This window comes from Rhea americana, unplaced genomic scaffold, assembly GCF_003343005.1.
Source record: "Rhea americana isolate MKP2758 unplaced genomic scaffold, rheAme1 scaffold_2, whole genome shotgun sequence".
In the NCBI taxonomy this organism is placed as follows: Eukaryota; Metazoa; Chordata; class Aves; order Rheiformes; family Rheidae; genus Rhea; species Rhea americana.
Window position 1 is genome coordinate 5259877 of NW_028186149.1, and position 16482 is coordinate 5276358.

At 36.4% G+C, this 16482-nt stretch overlaps 1 protein-coding gene across 2 annotated transcripts in view; it reads left to right on the forward strand.

Moving 5' to 3' along the window:
* Positions 1 to 3858: 3858 nt before the first annotated feature.
* Positions 3859 to 16482, forward strand: part of ZNF280D (zinc finger protein 280D) — a 45536-nt gene continuing 32912 nt past the window's right edge. Inside the window, exons 1-4 of one of the 2 annotated variants that reach the window (XM_085303360.1) lie at positions 3859 to 4008; positions 7684 to 7749; positions 7847 to 8217; positions 14377 to 14494. In XM_085303360.1, the coding sequence (XP_085159486.1) occupies positions 3870 to 4008; positions 7684 to 7749; positions 7847 to 8217; positions 14377 to 14494 (694 nt within the window). In that variant the 5' untranslated portion in view covers positions 3859 to 3869. The remainder of the gene's footprint in view (positions 4009 to 7683; positions 7750 to 7846; positions 8218 to 14376; positions 14495 to 16482) is intronic. The other variant, XM_085303361.1, reaches the window with a different exon arrangement.

The following is a 16482-nucleotide window of genomic DNA, read 5'->3' on the forward strand; positions in this document are numbered from 1 at the left end:
CGGGGCGGCGGGCGGCCGGCCCCCCTCCCCCGCACCGGGCAGCCTCCTGCTGCGGCCGTGGAATGCCGGCCTCGTCCAGACGCCCGGCCCGGAGCCGCCGGCCGAGTCCCTGCGGCCAGCCGGCGGGGCGCTTCAGAGGCGGGGCGGCGGCGGGGAGSCCGCTGGAGAGAAAGCGGCGCCGGGGGCGAGGCAGGCTGCGCGGCAGCTGCTCGGCTGCCCTCGGGGACTTGGCTTCCTCCCGCGGCCTCGCACCCATCTCGGCGCGGGGGTGTGAACTTCTGACTTGTTGCAAAGGCAACATTGCCCTTCCGAGGCGGAGCCTATGCCATCGCATTGCGGAGAGAATGGTGCTGGTCGCTTTCTTTTAAGGGCGATTGGTTTATACTTTGGCTTTCTGAAACTTCAAGGTTCAATTTCTGCTTTATCATCGCTTCGTTACTGCTGAAACAAATGCAGCACTCAATAAAAATGCAATACGTCTAATAGCGCAGGCGAAGCGGTAGGTTGTGTGCTGTTCTTCAACCCACGTGATGCGGAGTTGCATGCCCCTACCTGAAGATGATTGAAATACGAAGTGGGTGCTCACCCTATGACGTGTCACTGTAAATAATATAATATTGCTAATCGTTTGAAGTGCTGATACTAAACTGGAAATAATGTTAAAATAATGCACTACACTATTACTGTTGCACTACACTATTACTGTATAGTAACRCTGTCATGGAAAGATGACAAACAAGGCTAGTCTGAAAACTTTTTTGTTAGTAGATGCCCTCACTCTTTAGGCATACTTCTCAACCTCATGCTAAGGTTTCAGTTATTTTTAAATCAACCCAAGGGGGTAATCTGTTGGAAGCAGCTCTTGACTGTAAGAGCAGAATTAGTGAATTGCATCTGAAGTAGTAAATAAATGGTATTTTGGTAACTTAAAGTCCTGTTGCTGGTGTATTTGTCGTAACTTTCTGCTATAGAATTGATTTCTGCTTATCTTCAAAGTACACTTTTACAGAATGTTTTCCTGTGTTTGCACTGCTGCTCTTACACTCTATTTATTTTGTATTTATTTAATATATTATTATATATTTATTTATTTGTGGGGAGTTTTATTGTTTTCATTAATGTGAGTGCTTGTAAATCTTAACACTGAAGAGTAGGATATAAATGCAACTGGACTAATAAAAATAGTTACCTTGAGCTTAATTGCCTGTTAAATAAAGATGTCCAAATTAGTGTTTTTCTAAGCACTGTTACTTCATCCAAAATTTAGTGCCGCTCTTGTTTTGCATAGTGAGTTCTTTATTTTTTGGCTTGTATCAATTTTTAGTTCAGTACTTTTCTAATATGTAGTACTTGTAATAGTGTTCCATGAACTCATGTTTTGCAGGATTTACCTGTACCAGCCTAATGAACTGTCATAACTATCGTTAATTCTTGCTGGGCAGAGATGTAGAAGCATTGGCCGTGCATGCTTAGGATGCCTTTTTTTTTTCTCCTAACTTGTTGCCTTTCAAGCAATATCTTTGTGTTCTAATGAGACTTTTGAAGATATTTTAAAGAGCTTAAGTCACTTTCTAGACTAGAACTGTGGCTTAAATGGTTTCTTTGATCACRTATGTGGCATTTTATTGAAGTTTTGGATCTCAGATCTGTGGACTGCTTTTAAGGGGTGTGTGTGTGAATGTATATGACTATGTGTGTTCTATATACATGTGTAGGTTTATATTTGTTATACTGGCATCTGTACCTCTGCCGGAAAATACTCGTTAGGGGTGGGAGGGAGTTTAATGTTGTTGCTGGCGTTGAGACTGACCGCTAGCAGGATTCTTGGAATGCATGATCTACTTTAATCAAAAAGCTGAAAACTTAATTGCACTCTAAAAATGTATTTAGACGTTTATCTTGGCAGCAAAGGCAATTTGAGCAATTCCTCCATACTTTCTGTTATCAACTCTATCCCCATTCTGCATTTATGATTCCTCAGACCACTGATTTTTTTGGCCTGTCAGTTGTGCTGGTACAGTTGTTTGTAGGCCATTGGTTCACTTCAGAACCTGATGAAAAGTTCTACTAGCACAACTTGGGGAGCGGTGTAGGAGTAGCAATATAGGAACTCCTGAGGCTGGCCTTGTTGCCAGAAAAAAATATCAGTGAAAGTATGATGATCGTAGGGGTGGAGTTAAAATTAAAAAAAAAAAGGGGGGGGGGAGGGAAAGGAAAAAAAAAAGACACTGAAATGTTCTCACATGTCCATTTAAAAAGCTGTGCTAATTTTTGAGTCATCTTTTGAGACTACCTTAAGATCTTAAGCAGTTTACATTCTTACAGTATGAATAAGCCAGTTTAACCCTGTGTTGCTGCTGAGAGAAGGAAGGTCTGTTTCTTACACCCTTCTTGCACTGACATTAATGCTGTTCTGATAAGGTGGTGGTCAGGTTTAGAGAGTTAAACTGTCAGAGAACTGTCACTGCATAATAATGTGAAGGATTTCCAGTCTAGCTTCCTTAACTAGCTTGCTTTGTCAGATCCAAGTGCTGCATCAACACAAGAATGAGAGAAGTAGCAGTGCTTTCTTTTCTTTTTTTGAGCAGTGGCCTGATAGTAAGACTAGAAATAATCTTCAATTGATCAACTAATCAACTATTGTTCTGCTAAATTTTCCTGKTTTTTTTTGTTTGTTTTTTCCCAGAACAATGCTGAGTTTTTAATGTCACCTACTTAACAAAGCTGCCCATTAGTTTCAAGGATCTCCTCTCTTCTCTGGAATTACTTTTGGGATCTTAACCAAAATTACATTCTTTCCTCTCCCTTCCCACACTCTTCACTGAAAAGCAGAGGCATCAAATAAACTGAGGCTCCTGGTGACGGTTTTGGCTGAACAATTTTTGAAACTTTAGTCTTGGACAAAATAAACACTATTCTATTGGGATTCTGGTCCTAGTTACCACTCAGATGACCTGTTGGTTTTTTGGAAATACTGATCTTCTGCAAAGTTGCTCTTGTCTTGTTGAATGTTAGATTGTTTGTAGCATATTTAAAGAAATATAAAATAGTTTAATATTTCAGATAGTGCTCAGAAATGCTTTCAGGATTATTTTGTGGAGGATGTGAATAGAAAATGGAAAATRTTATGGGTTGTCACGGTTTGTTTAAAAAACAAAACAGAAAGAATTGTGACTAAGGCTGCTGATGATAATTTGGTTAATTCTCCAGGGCCACATAATTTTTTCATTACTATCTTCAAGCAAGTATTTTTCTTTCCTCACCACAGGAGCCAATCACCAAGCATTAGGGACTCAATCTAATGAAAGTCTATACAAAACTTTTATCTAATTTTAAAGTTTTAAGAAAATGTGACCTTACATAAAGTCCTGGTAAAATTTTATAAAACTTGTGGGAGTGTGGTGGTAGTTGTTTCTTTCTTTTAAGATATAAAGAGACTGCAGCTTTAACTAGTGTTTAAATAGCTCACTTGTGCTAGGTATGTTACATGGTTCATTGCAGTAGGATCTTTGTATCACTTATCTGGTATAGAAGTATATTTAAAGAGCTACTTTTTACTGTGGTGTTGGAGGCGTCGCCTTTTGGGTGATAACTGGTGGATTATACCAGACAGGGTTTTAATTGGTGGGGATTCTTTGTGTTTATTTCCCTCTTCCCCATCTTTAATGAGAAAAATGAGGATTCAAGTAAATTATCAGGATGATGATGGAGTGTTGGTCTTAAAAGATCTTTTAGGTTGGATGAGGTTCTGCCTGTGTAAAACATGGAAAAATAAATAGACCATTCTATGGGAATGCTATTGTAAAGTGCACTCATCTTTTTTATTTTATTTTATTTTTATTTTTTTATTATTACTCTCTAGTCTCAAGATGGCAGAATTGTTTATGGAATGTGAAGAAGAGGAGCTAGAACCATGGCAAAAGAGAGTGAAAGAAGTGGAGGAGGATGATGATGATGATGAGCCAATCTTTGTTGGGGAAATCTCAAGCTCAAAGCCAGCTAGTACATGTAAGATATCCATTTTAAATTACAGATAATGTTATTTTAAGGTGGAGAACACTAACCTTACTTTGAAATTATGAAATTCTAACAGTAAGACTTAAGAAATCCTAAGTTTTAAAGTTCTGTATTTCTGTCATTTACTGAAAATTGGCATTCTTAGGAAATTGTCGTTCTGAAGACCCAGGTCATGTCTGTTTCTCTAACATTAAATCTCTGAAGTCAAAGCTAGGATACTTGAATATTTTAGCATTAATGACATGGCTAAAGTCCTGTATGTACAACACTGAAACCATGCAATTGTCCTTAGTATAGTTAATACCCAGGTAGATACATGCTACTGTCTCCCTACTGAAGTAATGTACATGAATTTAAGTTGTTATGTTGAGGACCCTCATTTTTCTCCACCCCACATTTAATGTGTTGGTAGACAATCTGAATGGCTGGATGTCCGTCTGACAAAGCCAAGTTCAATTGCCTGTAATAAAAGCATAATCAAGAAACGTGATTAATGTGAAAACAGTAGAAGGCTTTCTCTCAAGTAAGAGATTTGTATTAATAAATTCATTCATCTCCTGTAAATTAAGAGTTTTTTTCATCAAGCTCTGTAGTTTTCTCCTAATGCAGGCAGTGCAGGGAGTGAGTTAGGTGGTTGTGATATCAGCAGCTGTGTCAGGATTCCATGTGTGTCCTGTACTTGGGCTTTGGCAGGTAAGTAAAGGAGAACATTACTTTTGTTACTTAAATTCAGTAATGAAACTTTTAGATCTCTGTATGTGGCCATTGTGTAGTTGATTATTAAGAGACTTGAGTTAAGAGTTCTCTGGCTATTGAAAACACAAGATTGCTTAGCAAAGTTTATTAGCTTTCTTTTTCTGCTCCACTCTGCTACAGTGGTGTCTGAGATTTCAGTAGGCGTTTTCTGAATGTTTGTAGTTTGCAGTTGAGCATCTTGAGGCAGAATGTTAAACTAGGCTCTCTGCCACACCTTGCTTTGCAAACTTTGAAGCTGCTTACTAGTTATTCAGTCTTGTAGTTCATAGCAGCGTGAGTTGTTTCTGAACTCTGATTTACTGTGACACTCACTGGGATTGTAAGTCTACTCAAGCTCTTGCATTAGCTTAAAAATATGTGACATGTAACAACAGCTTCAGTACTTATGTGATATTTAAAAAGTTCTCTCACCTAGAAATAGTTCTTATGAGCATATATCTGCTTGAATTTTTAAAAAATGCTTGAAAAATAGTTTATATTGTCTTAAATACTTGAAAAATGTTTGAAAATAAGTATAAGAGTTTTTCTACAGAGATTAAACTTCAAGGAAGGCTTAAAAAAAATTACTGTTTTCTAGGAGGCTGAGAGACCTGTGGATTAGTGTTAGTCATGTTAGGAATAAGTCATGGAATAGAACAAACAGCAACAAATATGGCAGGTTTCCTTGCACTCATTGTAGCTTCAAAAATTTTTGTTGTAATCATAAAAGATAGAAATACATATTTCAAGTGAAAACTGTATTTCTAATATAGTTCAAAAACCTGCAAAAGGTACAGGCTTACAGTATGTATTTCTTATTCTAGTGCTGTCCATACTCATCCTGACACAACTTATGTCAGTTATGGTATAACTTGTTACTTTATCTTTCTTTCTCCCCTTTCTTTGACTTTTCTCTTTGTAAACAACTATAGAAGAAGGACATCAGTTATTCTCTGGCTTGTAAGTAGTACTATATGATGGTAGTCAGATTTCAGTCTGCAGAATCATCATTACTGGTAATAAGCCAGCCACAGTGAATTCAACTTGGCTTATCACCCTTATTAAGTTGTTACTTGAGAATTTCTTTCTGAGCAGATGAAAAATGGATGCTTGTGTGCAGTTCTTAAATTTTCTGTGAGATATGTTTTTTTTGCAGTATACAGCAATCTCTTTAACTTTTTTCTGACACTGCAGTAATCACTTCTATACAGACTGGTGTGGAAAATTGCAGGAATGTTAAAGAATCCCCAAATTGTACATGCTGACATTGTCATGTACACTAAAGTGCCTCTTCCTGCCATACTGGAGGATTGGTTTGACTGGGATAAGAAGTAATTAACATCTTGTTCACTTTATCTAATTTCCTGCAACTCGCCTGGTTACTGATTGCTTTCCTTGTTCATGTTTCCGCAGTGATATATAGCTCTAAGTTGTGCCTGCTTAAAAATATTGTTCTACATGTCAGCTTTCTTATAGTTCAGTACAGTTTTACCTAACACAAATAATACTTTGACAGATAGGGAAGAGCACTTCAAGTCTATGATGAATCAGTTGAGTCACGTAAATCTAGTTTATAACTCCAAATCACTGGCTTTCCTGAAATGTTGTTCTTAACACAATGGTAGACTTAAATGTTTTATAGGTTATGAATTGTATGTACACAAGACTGCCTGAAGCTGAATGTGCTTTGTGAGCCATAACTGTTAGGATGGCTTTTTCTCATAGGTAGAGGAAGGCTTTAGTTTCATTTTGCTCTAGAGTTCCAATGTGGGATATAAATTTATTAGCAAACACTTAAAAAAAAAAATAAAAAAAGATATCTGGTTACTAGTACATGGTTGAGGTATTAACTCTAGAAGTGAATCCTTGCTSATTTATAGTGCCATTAAACTAAATAGAGCAATATTAGTCTTATAGAAGCAGATTTCCTCATATCTTAGAAATATGCAACCTGTTTGGATCTGTTGGTTGCCACTGCCTTTTCCTTAGTATGATCAAAATGCAACTGATAGGCTAAGAGCTGTGATCCTCTGAGTTCTCTTGCTACTAGATTTATTAATGAACATGAACACTGTATACGCTTGAGCCACTGTTTGTGGAAGCAGCCTTAAGGTCACAAACACAATATGTAGATGCTCTAAGAGCTCTTGCTTGAAATCCTGATGTTATTTGACCAAGGTCTGAGAAGTTATTTTAAATCTTYTTGGATAGATAATGGAGGATCGTGTTTCATAGACATATTTTCACATGTCAGAGCAAGAAACTAGTTAGCAAAAATAACTGAACTGAGAACCTGCTGGTAGAAGAGGATTTTGATTTCATGAATATTATTGTAACATTCTGGAATGAGCAGAAACCCAAAGCTAAAGATGTAAGTGAACTAGTTGGCAGTACTGGTTTTGTGGTAGGTGTTAGGGTACGAGTAGGGTAAGAAATGCAATACCTTTCTGATGAGCTATAAGTCTAGTCAGAGACTACCATATAGGATGTGTAATAACTGTTCCACTTGTAATGCAGCTCCAGTATCACTCTTCTGATTCCTGCTCTTTTGATTTCCTTTGATACTGGAAGTTGGAGCCTAAAGACAAGACTGTAAATGGGGAGCATCTTGTATTTCCCTGTAATGTAGAAGAGAACTTGTTATTGGTTTAGAGGAAATGCTTCCTTTCCTGTGAATTGCTTCTGGTATTTAGGGAACTTATAGATATGACAAACAGAAGTGAATAAATGTGTTTCTTTATAGTTTTTTTAATCAGCAGAGCTAAATATTTATGAAATGTTCCTGTTTTGTTTTGTGTGTTAACTTGTTTCCAACAAAATAAAAACTATGATTCTTAGGTGAACTAGTCATTAGTGGATATAAATGGTGCTTTTAATTTGCAAAGCAATTGAGCAATTATCTGCAATTAAGACAAATGTAACTTTTGACAGATATATTGAACAGAGTCAACCTCAGCTCATCACGAAGGGGGATACAGAATGGTGCACCCAGTAGAGGTACTATGTTGTCCTAATATGGTAATTAAAAAAAAACTCTTATGAAACATCTGATTGTAATATTGTATAAAGATAACTTTGGAATCCTTTGTAACAGGTACAGTTGCTACATTCAAGCCTGACAGTCACCGTTATGCGACACCTGCATCCAGCCCTGGTGCCATGCCTGTTTCATCAGTTTTTCAGTCTATATCCAGACCTACAACTAGCTCTGTAGCTGTTCAACCATTGTCTAGACCAGTGAATGTTTCAGGAACTTCACAGACATTGCAGAGACCAATTGCTGGATGTTTATCGACACACCAGATGCCCCGGTCAAATTCTGGAATATCGCAACCTGTTAACAGACCTGTAACTGTTCCAGTGACGACACAGCCAGTATCAAGAAATATTACCATTCCTGTAATGGCTCAACCTGTACCGAGGCCAGTGACCAATGTAACAGCGCAGCCTGGAATATTAGATCAGGTAAATTTTTACTCCCTTAAACTGTAAAATACTCTGTAGCTATTACTTCTAAATAAATTAAGAACATACTGAATCACTTAGTCTAGTCGTTTGAAGACCTAGACTAGAGTATAAACTAGTTTTGCACAAACTGTGAAGTTTTAGGGCCATAAACTTKCATTGAAGTAAAAATATATTTGAAAATATTGATTTACAAATTCATACTACATGTGTCACAAAATTCAAAGAGGATAATTTTATTTAGTATCAGGGAAATGGAATTAAATGAAAATCTTAGGCATATGAGAAATTAATAGCATTCTCATCTAACAGCATTCTAATCTTTAGCATTCACATATTTATTTTGCCTAGGCTATGTARAGAAATAGAGTGATTTTCTCATGCATTTTAAGTTTTACAGATTTTTTTTTCTGCTCAAAGAAATGGATAGTCCATATTGAATTATTTCATTTTGATAAGGTTTGCATTTGGCCTTTTAAATACCTTTCCATTTTTCCTACCTGACTTTTATAGTCTCTTTTTGTGGTTTTTGCTTCTTAAGAGTATGCTGTAGCAGTTGCTACTTAGATGTTTTCACTTCTTGGTTTGCTTGGCAGTTGTAGTGAAACAGTTGTGTGGTAAGTTTTGACTGCTTAAGTCCTGCTTTACAGGGTTAGTAGATGAAACATTTCTACAACATATTTGTTATCTTTGGAAGGCCCAAGGGAAATATGTGTAGATTATGTATCACAGATCTTCCTAGAGGACCAGAGAATCAGATTTATAACTTTCAGCTAGAGTCAAGTTTGGGTGCTTTTTTGCCTTAGCTATGAATATTTTTGAGAAAGAAGGATGAAGATAAAAAATTCTGGTTTGTATGATGTAAATTGATTATGATAGCTTTCTTGAAAGCAGTTTAAACTGAAACTGTTCAGGCAACATGACTAGATTAGCTACTGCTGTAGGGTTAACATGAAGCTCAGGGGCTGCTAACACTTTCCTCTTTAACCTGACAGTAGGCACCATTTACATGTTCCAGGCAAATCTACAGAGCTGCCGATGTCCTAGCTGTCAGTGATGTTGTATGAATAAATACCATGCAGCCTAATATATTCTGCTTTTGCTTAACAGGCGAATCAGTCTGAATTAACATAAAACAGTTAAAAACATGAGATATATTCTTCTTCAGATTGGTGGCTAAATCAATGCATATTGGTTTGGGAGGTTTTTATTTTATTTTAAAAAAAATCAAGGCAAAGGAAGTGCCTACAGACTGGGTAGTTGAATCACTGGCAAACTCATTAGGAAAGAACTCATACTTTCCAGTTTTGAGTCTTCAACAGTTGATTAAATGGCTTGCAAGAGAAGTTTTGGGTGTGTCAGGTAACATAAGTTAGCTAAATCAGTCTACCACTATATCTAAAAAAGACCTAAAGTAGGCAAAACCCTAGGCATCAGTAGGATATCCAGATTGCTGGTTGAGTCCTCTTGTAGTCTGTCATTATGAAGCAAGCCAAGTAATACTGAAAAGTGTGCTACTCCACACAGTATGTATGTATATTTCAAGTCTGTGAATTTTTATCTTTATAAATGTTTACTCATGACTTACTGTGCTTTATTAAATTATTAATGTTAATAATGTTAATAGGAGATCCTTCAAAGGAGTGCTAGGATGTCTCGCAGAGTCTTCAGTGCAAAAGACAGCCCCCCATTTTCTCCCCACCTTATTTCTCTCATGCATACATCCTGTTTTTGTTCTAATAGGTAAAACTATTAGTGGTCTGTACAGTAAAATTACTAGAAAATGTTAGAGTAATCATACCTTTGGACATGCTCAGTCGTCTTAAGTCTGTGGGCTATGTAGGCTGGGTGTAACTCATCAAGACAGTGATTTTCTTTGAAGGTTAAAGACAATAAACATGCTTTTTGAGACTTCTTTCTCATTCATAAAGTCTGCTTCCAACAGGAATGTCACAGGTGAGACTTAATCAAGCCTTATAGTCTTCCTTTTCTGAGCCTGGCTGAGTGGAGATACTTGAATAAGTTGTAGCCTGAAATATGACTGTCAAGACTTTTTTTTTTTTTAGACTTTTTTTAATAGCAAGTACTGTGTCCTTTTCTGGGATTTTTGCTGCAGCTGTGTTCTGTGACCTTTTCAGACCTTTCACTCTTGGAATTACCTCATGCTACATGTTTTCTTTACAGTGTGAACACWATGATCATGGCTTCCATGAGCTTTTTGATCTTTCTCCTGAATATGGCCTATAGATGTAATTCTTGAGAGAAGACTTGAGCACATTTAGGAAGATTTTTTATGTTGTTTTTTTTTGTTTTGTTTTCTTGCTTAAAATGAATCTTTCATCTCTTCAACTGAGCCTTCCTGGATTTAGAATTGTATTTCTAATTTCATTCTTATCTAGAATTTCTTTTGTACTGTTTCTGCTACTTGACTCTTGATTGTTTTATACTTTTCGTGGGGTTTGTTTCATGTGAATTATTATTATTTTTTTCAACCAAGATAATACAGTTCAGCTTTTTGGGCATATGGGATTTTAAAATCATTCTTGGCATGTTATCTTGTTTACTGTTTTTAGTGTCATATGTATGCTAGCTGTGTTTTGGTTATTTCCTTGCTTTGGAGCTCCTTAGACCTCCCCCCCTTCATTTATCTAGTTTTTATTTCTTCTGGGACTACTGTTTTGTATCTGTATTTTTCTGCTTTAGGCTTTCTGTCACTTGTTTTATTTAGTACATCTTTTTGTTTTTTCCCGATTTGATTGTTCTCAATGACAAAGGCTTCAAATCAGTTTTCCAGCTAAATCTAGAAAATGTTTGATATTTAGATTTTTAGCTTCCCCACGTTCAAACTTGATTTTAAAATTAAATTTTTGTGGTGTAATGATCGCAGAATCACAGAATGGCTGAAGTTAGAAGGGATGTCTGGAGAGCTAGTCTAACACCCCTGCTCAAGTCGGTACACCTAGAGCAGATGGCTGTGAAATATGGCTAGATACTATGTCGGACCCCTTTTTACTCTAACATTCTTCAATGAATGAACACTCTTTGCATTCTTAATATGGTGTAGTTCTTTTTCAGTCCCAAGATGCCAAAGTTTGTTTCTCTGGGAACTGATTTCTTTGGATCACCAACTTGGTTGAAAAGGTTATTTCCTCAGTTTCACTATGTGTGTGTATCTATAACTTATCTCTTGTCAGTGTTTTGGATTCCAGTTTTACCTGTGAAATATACTTTTCATCTCACAGGTTAGATGGACTGACTTACTGTAGAAGTCTAATTTTTGTGTGCTTGTTACAGGTCTGGATTAACTCAGTTCCAAAAACGAAGTTTAATTTGGCTTCTGTAGTACTGAACACAACAATCCTTACTCATTCAGAGCTACTGCTGTTGTATACAAGAGCACAGGGTCATCCTATTTTTTACACATTCATTCTCAGAGAAGAATATTTTTCTATACTTCAACACTTGGAACACTCCCCAGTAGCCTCCATCCCTCCCTGTCTGTATGTTAATCCTACTTACCCAGGTTGGGCATGCTTCAGGGTCCCATTCTGCCTAGCTGTATTAGGAGGGCGTATATCCAATGCTATGCATCATCCTAATTCGACTGTATGTGAATTTGGAGGACAATGAAAACTACTGATTTCCACTTCAGTTTCAACAGTTAGAAAATCTAGGATGCACAGTATTAGCCTAATATTTCACCTCTTGGAAAACAAATGAGTTGCTTTTTTTTTTTTTGATTGGTTGGTTGGTTTTTTTGGATGTTAAGAATTCCTTATTATATAATTCCTTTTATAAAGGTGCTGGCTTCTGCCTTTTTGCATGTTGAGAGCACATGCACATGTTGTTCTGTTTTTTTCATTGAGCTGGAAAAACTGTTCTTTTAATTAAAATGCTTTTATTTTCTTCAGCATGGAAATACATTGTTCCATTCTGTAGGTAAAATGATAAAGCCAAATTGTGTTAAAAATATTTGGAAATGGAAAAATCATTTAGAAAATAATRAATCTCTATTTTTACTTTCTTTCTCACCAAATATGGCTAGTGTCTGCTGGGGAGGCCCATATATGCAATCATCCAACCCAACAAAATTCACAAACTGTTATTTTGAAAAAAATTAGTGGTAGCAACACTTCAATTAAAAAGAGTACTGAGGGACAGATCTTACCTGTTGCTATTCCACTGGTCTTATTTTAACTGTAGATGGTGTGCAAAGTCCTCCACACTATCTAAGAGCCTACTAAAGGCTTACCACTCAAGTGTTAGCTGTGCTTGAAGTGGGTTTTGCAGTCTAAACTGCTTTGCTAGTAATTGCACTTACTAGTCTGAAGCTGTTATGGATATGTTAGCACCTGCTCTGCTGTGTCTGCAGCTCATAGCTCTCTATTAGTAATGAGAGCAAAGTACTTAAGTGTTAGTAATGTTTTTCATGTTATTTTTATTCCCTTAACTGCTCTTGAACATTTCTGTTTAATTTGAGATTGAATTAGGTCACTCACTAGGGGAAAGAATGGCCCTTCATAATGTTAGGRTCCTTCAACATATTAAGGTCCTACATGGTCTTCATTGAAGAGATTTATGACAAAAAGGGAGGATGGGGAGAAGTATCTCAATTTGTTCAAGGTTTTTTCTGGTACTGATGAGTCCTAAAATAGATTATCACAGCTGTATGTGTGTGTGCATGTTTTAGATTTGTTTTTAGAAAATTTAATCAATGTAGTAGTTAGAATGTATTACAATGTTAGTAATTTTCTTGGCAACATTTTCAAACAAGTAGGCACAATTCGAATGGGAAGCATTTTGTGAGATTGATCTTTACAGCAAAAGGTATTTTTGGCTTTGTCTCATGGGTATATGAATGACAAAGTGTGTATGTGTTTGGGTGTATTGGGTGACACTTTCTTGTAAGAAAATGGAGTGACTTTTTGTCTAGCTTTTAATTTCACAGGACAGCTTTATGAGATAAAAGTAATTAGATTATTTTGGAGTAGAAAAATCCTGTTCCAACACTTTGTATTTCATACCTTAACGTTAAAATAGAACATAACTATCATGAGGTTTTTTCCAACTCATTATTGCTGTTGGTGATGTTATTTCATGTTCCAGATTGCTYTTGTTAGAAGAAACTGCCTTTTGAGATGTGAGCAGTACTGTTGAATCCTGGAAAGTGTATGTTTCTCTTACTCAAAGTTAAAGCTTTGAGTATCTGTAAAGAGAATAAATTTTTACTTTTTTCTTCTTTTTTCTCCAACTATGACTTATTGAGTGATCAATGAAGGTGTGTAGTTCTAACAACTTTGAGTATTGTGGTCAGGAAACATGGACTCTATTTCATTCTTTTTACCAGTTATAAGTAGAAGAGCAAATTGAAAACTAATAGGATACCTGTCCTTTGAGATGCTCAAAGCATAATCTAACAAGGCTTGGAGTAACTTGAACCAACTTAAATTAGCTGTGCTTTGAAAAGGGGGTTGGACCTTATAATTTCCATATAATTAGGTCCTTCCTAAATTACTCTGGGATTCTAAACTGTAAGAGGAAGGGGAAAAAAATAGTGACATCATAAATTTAAGTGCCATTCCCAGTCAACATGCTGTAAATATTCCTTTACTTTCATTAAAGTCTGCAGAATTTGATTGGTCTAGTCTCATACTTCCTTTGAGAAGCTTCTGCTTACTGCAAGTTTATGCTACTCTTGTTTAGAGTTCTGCATTTCTCATCCTTTAAATGCAGCTTGCTATTGTACAAGAGTGACAGGCAAATGCCTGAGATTAAGTTGAAGGAAGAAGGTACTAGAGTTATTTTTTTCAAAACAATTCGTATATAATTTGAAGCAGCATTGAAGAAAAGCAATTAAAATCAATGGTTCAAAAATCAGATTTAATAGTTCATAAAATGGGCTTTCCCATGTCTTGTGGTTATTTTTGCATTTCTGACATATAGCTGTGACTAAATTAACCATTGATAAGATTTGCAAACTTCTTAAACTGTCAAAAGAAACTATATTTTGGGGATACTGTAGTTTACTTGATTTATGGAGAAGTACTTAGGAGTACTTTAAGCAAGCATATAATGTTTTTAAAAATAAACCCTTTGAAGCCTGCAAGAAAAAAATGTTAAACCTCAAATTTCTTTTCCCTCTTGAAAATATTTTATTAGGATTATATTATGGATTCTCCACCAGCTGCACCAGATAATACATCTGGTATACTGTTTGGTGTGAGACAGAACTCGGGAGTTCCACAGTACCAGACTGGGCCAGCAGTGAATGTAACAGGTGGGTATAACTGTAGTAGTTGAATTTGATAAGAGAAAGAAACAGTGTAATGTCATTTAACTGCAGTGCAGATCTTTGGGTTATAATTTTAAATAGGGTCTTTAGAACATAGCATAGCTACTTCCACACACACTGTACATAACTGTTTAATATTTAAGAAAATAAACTTTGAAGCCTTGCATTGTCAGACTTTACTCTTCAATATGTTAGACTGACTAATATCAATGGATATCTTTTTGTAATGCTCACATAGATGGAAAAAAATATTACCAGATCCACTGTAACTTTTTTGACAGACAAAGGCTTATTTTCAGTGTATCCAGTACTGCCTGGGTAACATGAATGGGAATGCCTGTTGGCAAGAGAGGGGATGTGGAACAGTGCCAGGAGAATTTCTTGAGTCTGCTAAGTGGATTCCCCTGTGATGATCATCATGGTTTCCTGACTGCTGTATAGCTAGCAGTTGGAGTAGATGGGATCAAAAGGATCCTGTCTGAGAAAGAGGGAAAGGGAAAGAATACTGCTGTTTGACAGCCATTGAAATAAAATGTTTTTTCAACTAGGTAAATTTGATTTCAGCAGAAACTATTTAACCTACTTAAAAAGAAAAAAAGAGAAAAGAAAAAAAAGAAAAAAAAACCTTTTTTCCTCCTGTTCACAGCAGATGAAGTAGACTGAATACACTGCATGCTTCAAATCTTAAACAGGCTATAACTTGAAACTTCCTTTTTCTTTTGTGAAGGATTGTACTTTTCTAGTAACTGGCCAGAAACTTGTCATTCAGTCAAGAATCACTTCTTATTCTTCYATGAGGTAACCGGCCATACTAACAAGTTATGTAAAATAAAATGATCGCTAAACTCTTTTTCTGCTTAATGTGATGATTTCAAGTCTCCAGTTTGGATGTTCCCTCCGTCTTTTGGTTAATAAAGGATTGGTCATGTTTTTACATGCATGTCCAACTATTTTGTCATCCAATTACTGTTTTATTGGAATGAATAGCTTTTTGTAAAGTAAGTAAAAGCTTGATTTATTGCTGATGCCTCAGTATTTCAGCTCTTATTCTTCAAAGCACAGATATTAATTTTTTTCAGGTTAGAAGAACTAATATTAAAATCCTTATTCTAATACGGAACCTACATTAGACCTAGTTCTCTTCCTCCCCCCTCCTCCCCCCTCTTCCACCAGAATAAAAAAAAAAGCATCAAGGATTGTAATTTAAGATGTCTCAAGTATGCCCTACTTAGCCTCTGTTTGCTATCAGTAAAATAGCTATTGGATTTAGAAAGTAAAAGAAAAGGTTTAAAAGTGCAGGTTGAAGCAGAAGTGTCTTGTAGCCCTCTGAAACAGAAGGGTAATGCAAGACACACTTTATTTCATTTCACAGCAATACGTATGTGYGTATTTTGTGATTTGGCTTGCATAATTATGTCATGTAAGCCACTTAATGTTCAGGCAGTTTTTATTTTCCAGTGCCTGCTTGCTGGTGTTAGTGTTATGCTTTTAACTCATGTGCAGCACTGTGGGCACAACATGTTGTGGAATATGCTATTTAAAGCAGAATCCTTTTGGGAAGTGGCTTGTGATACTCTGCAGGACAATTTAAATTCTGTATTTGAAGTCATTAAAGAAAAATTATTTTTGCATGAGTCTGTTGATAGCTGGACATTAGCCAACCATTTTGTTAGGCTCTTGAATAGAGGTAAGAGGTTGAAAACATTGGTAACTCCATCTTACTTGCAGGTTTAATGGGCACTGGGGATGTACACTGCTTGCTTTCTGAGACTGTTTTGGGGTGGTTGTCCCATAAATTTTACCCACTTGGAGAATCAGGAAATGTTGTAACCAGCAGAAGAACTGTTCTGTGTTATCCAGAGTCGAGTGTACTGTATATGTGCAGTCATGGCACTAGATTCTTAGAAAATGCTGGCAAGGGATATGGCACTAGTGGCCTGAGAATTTTTGGTGTTCAGATCCCTATTTTCCTA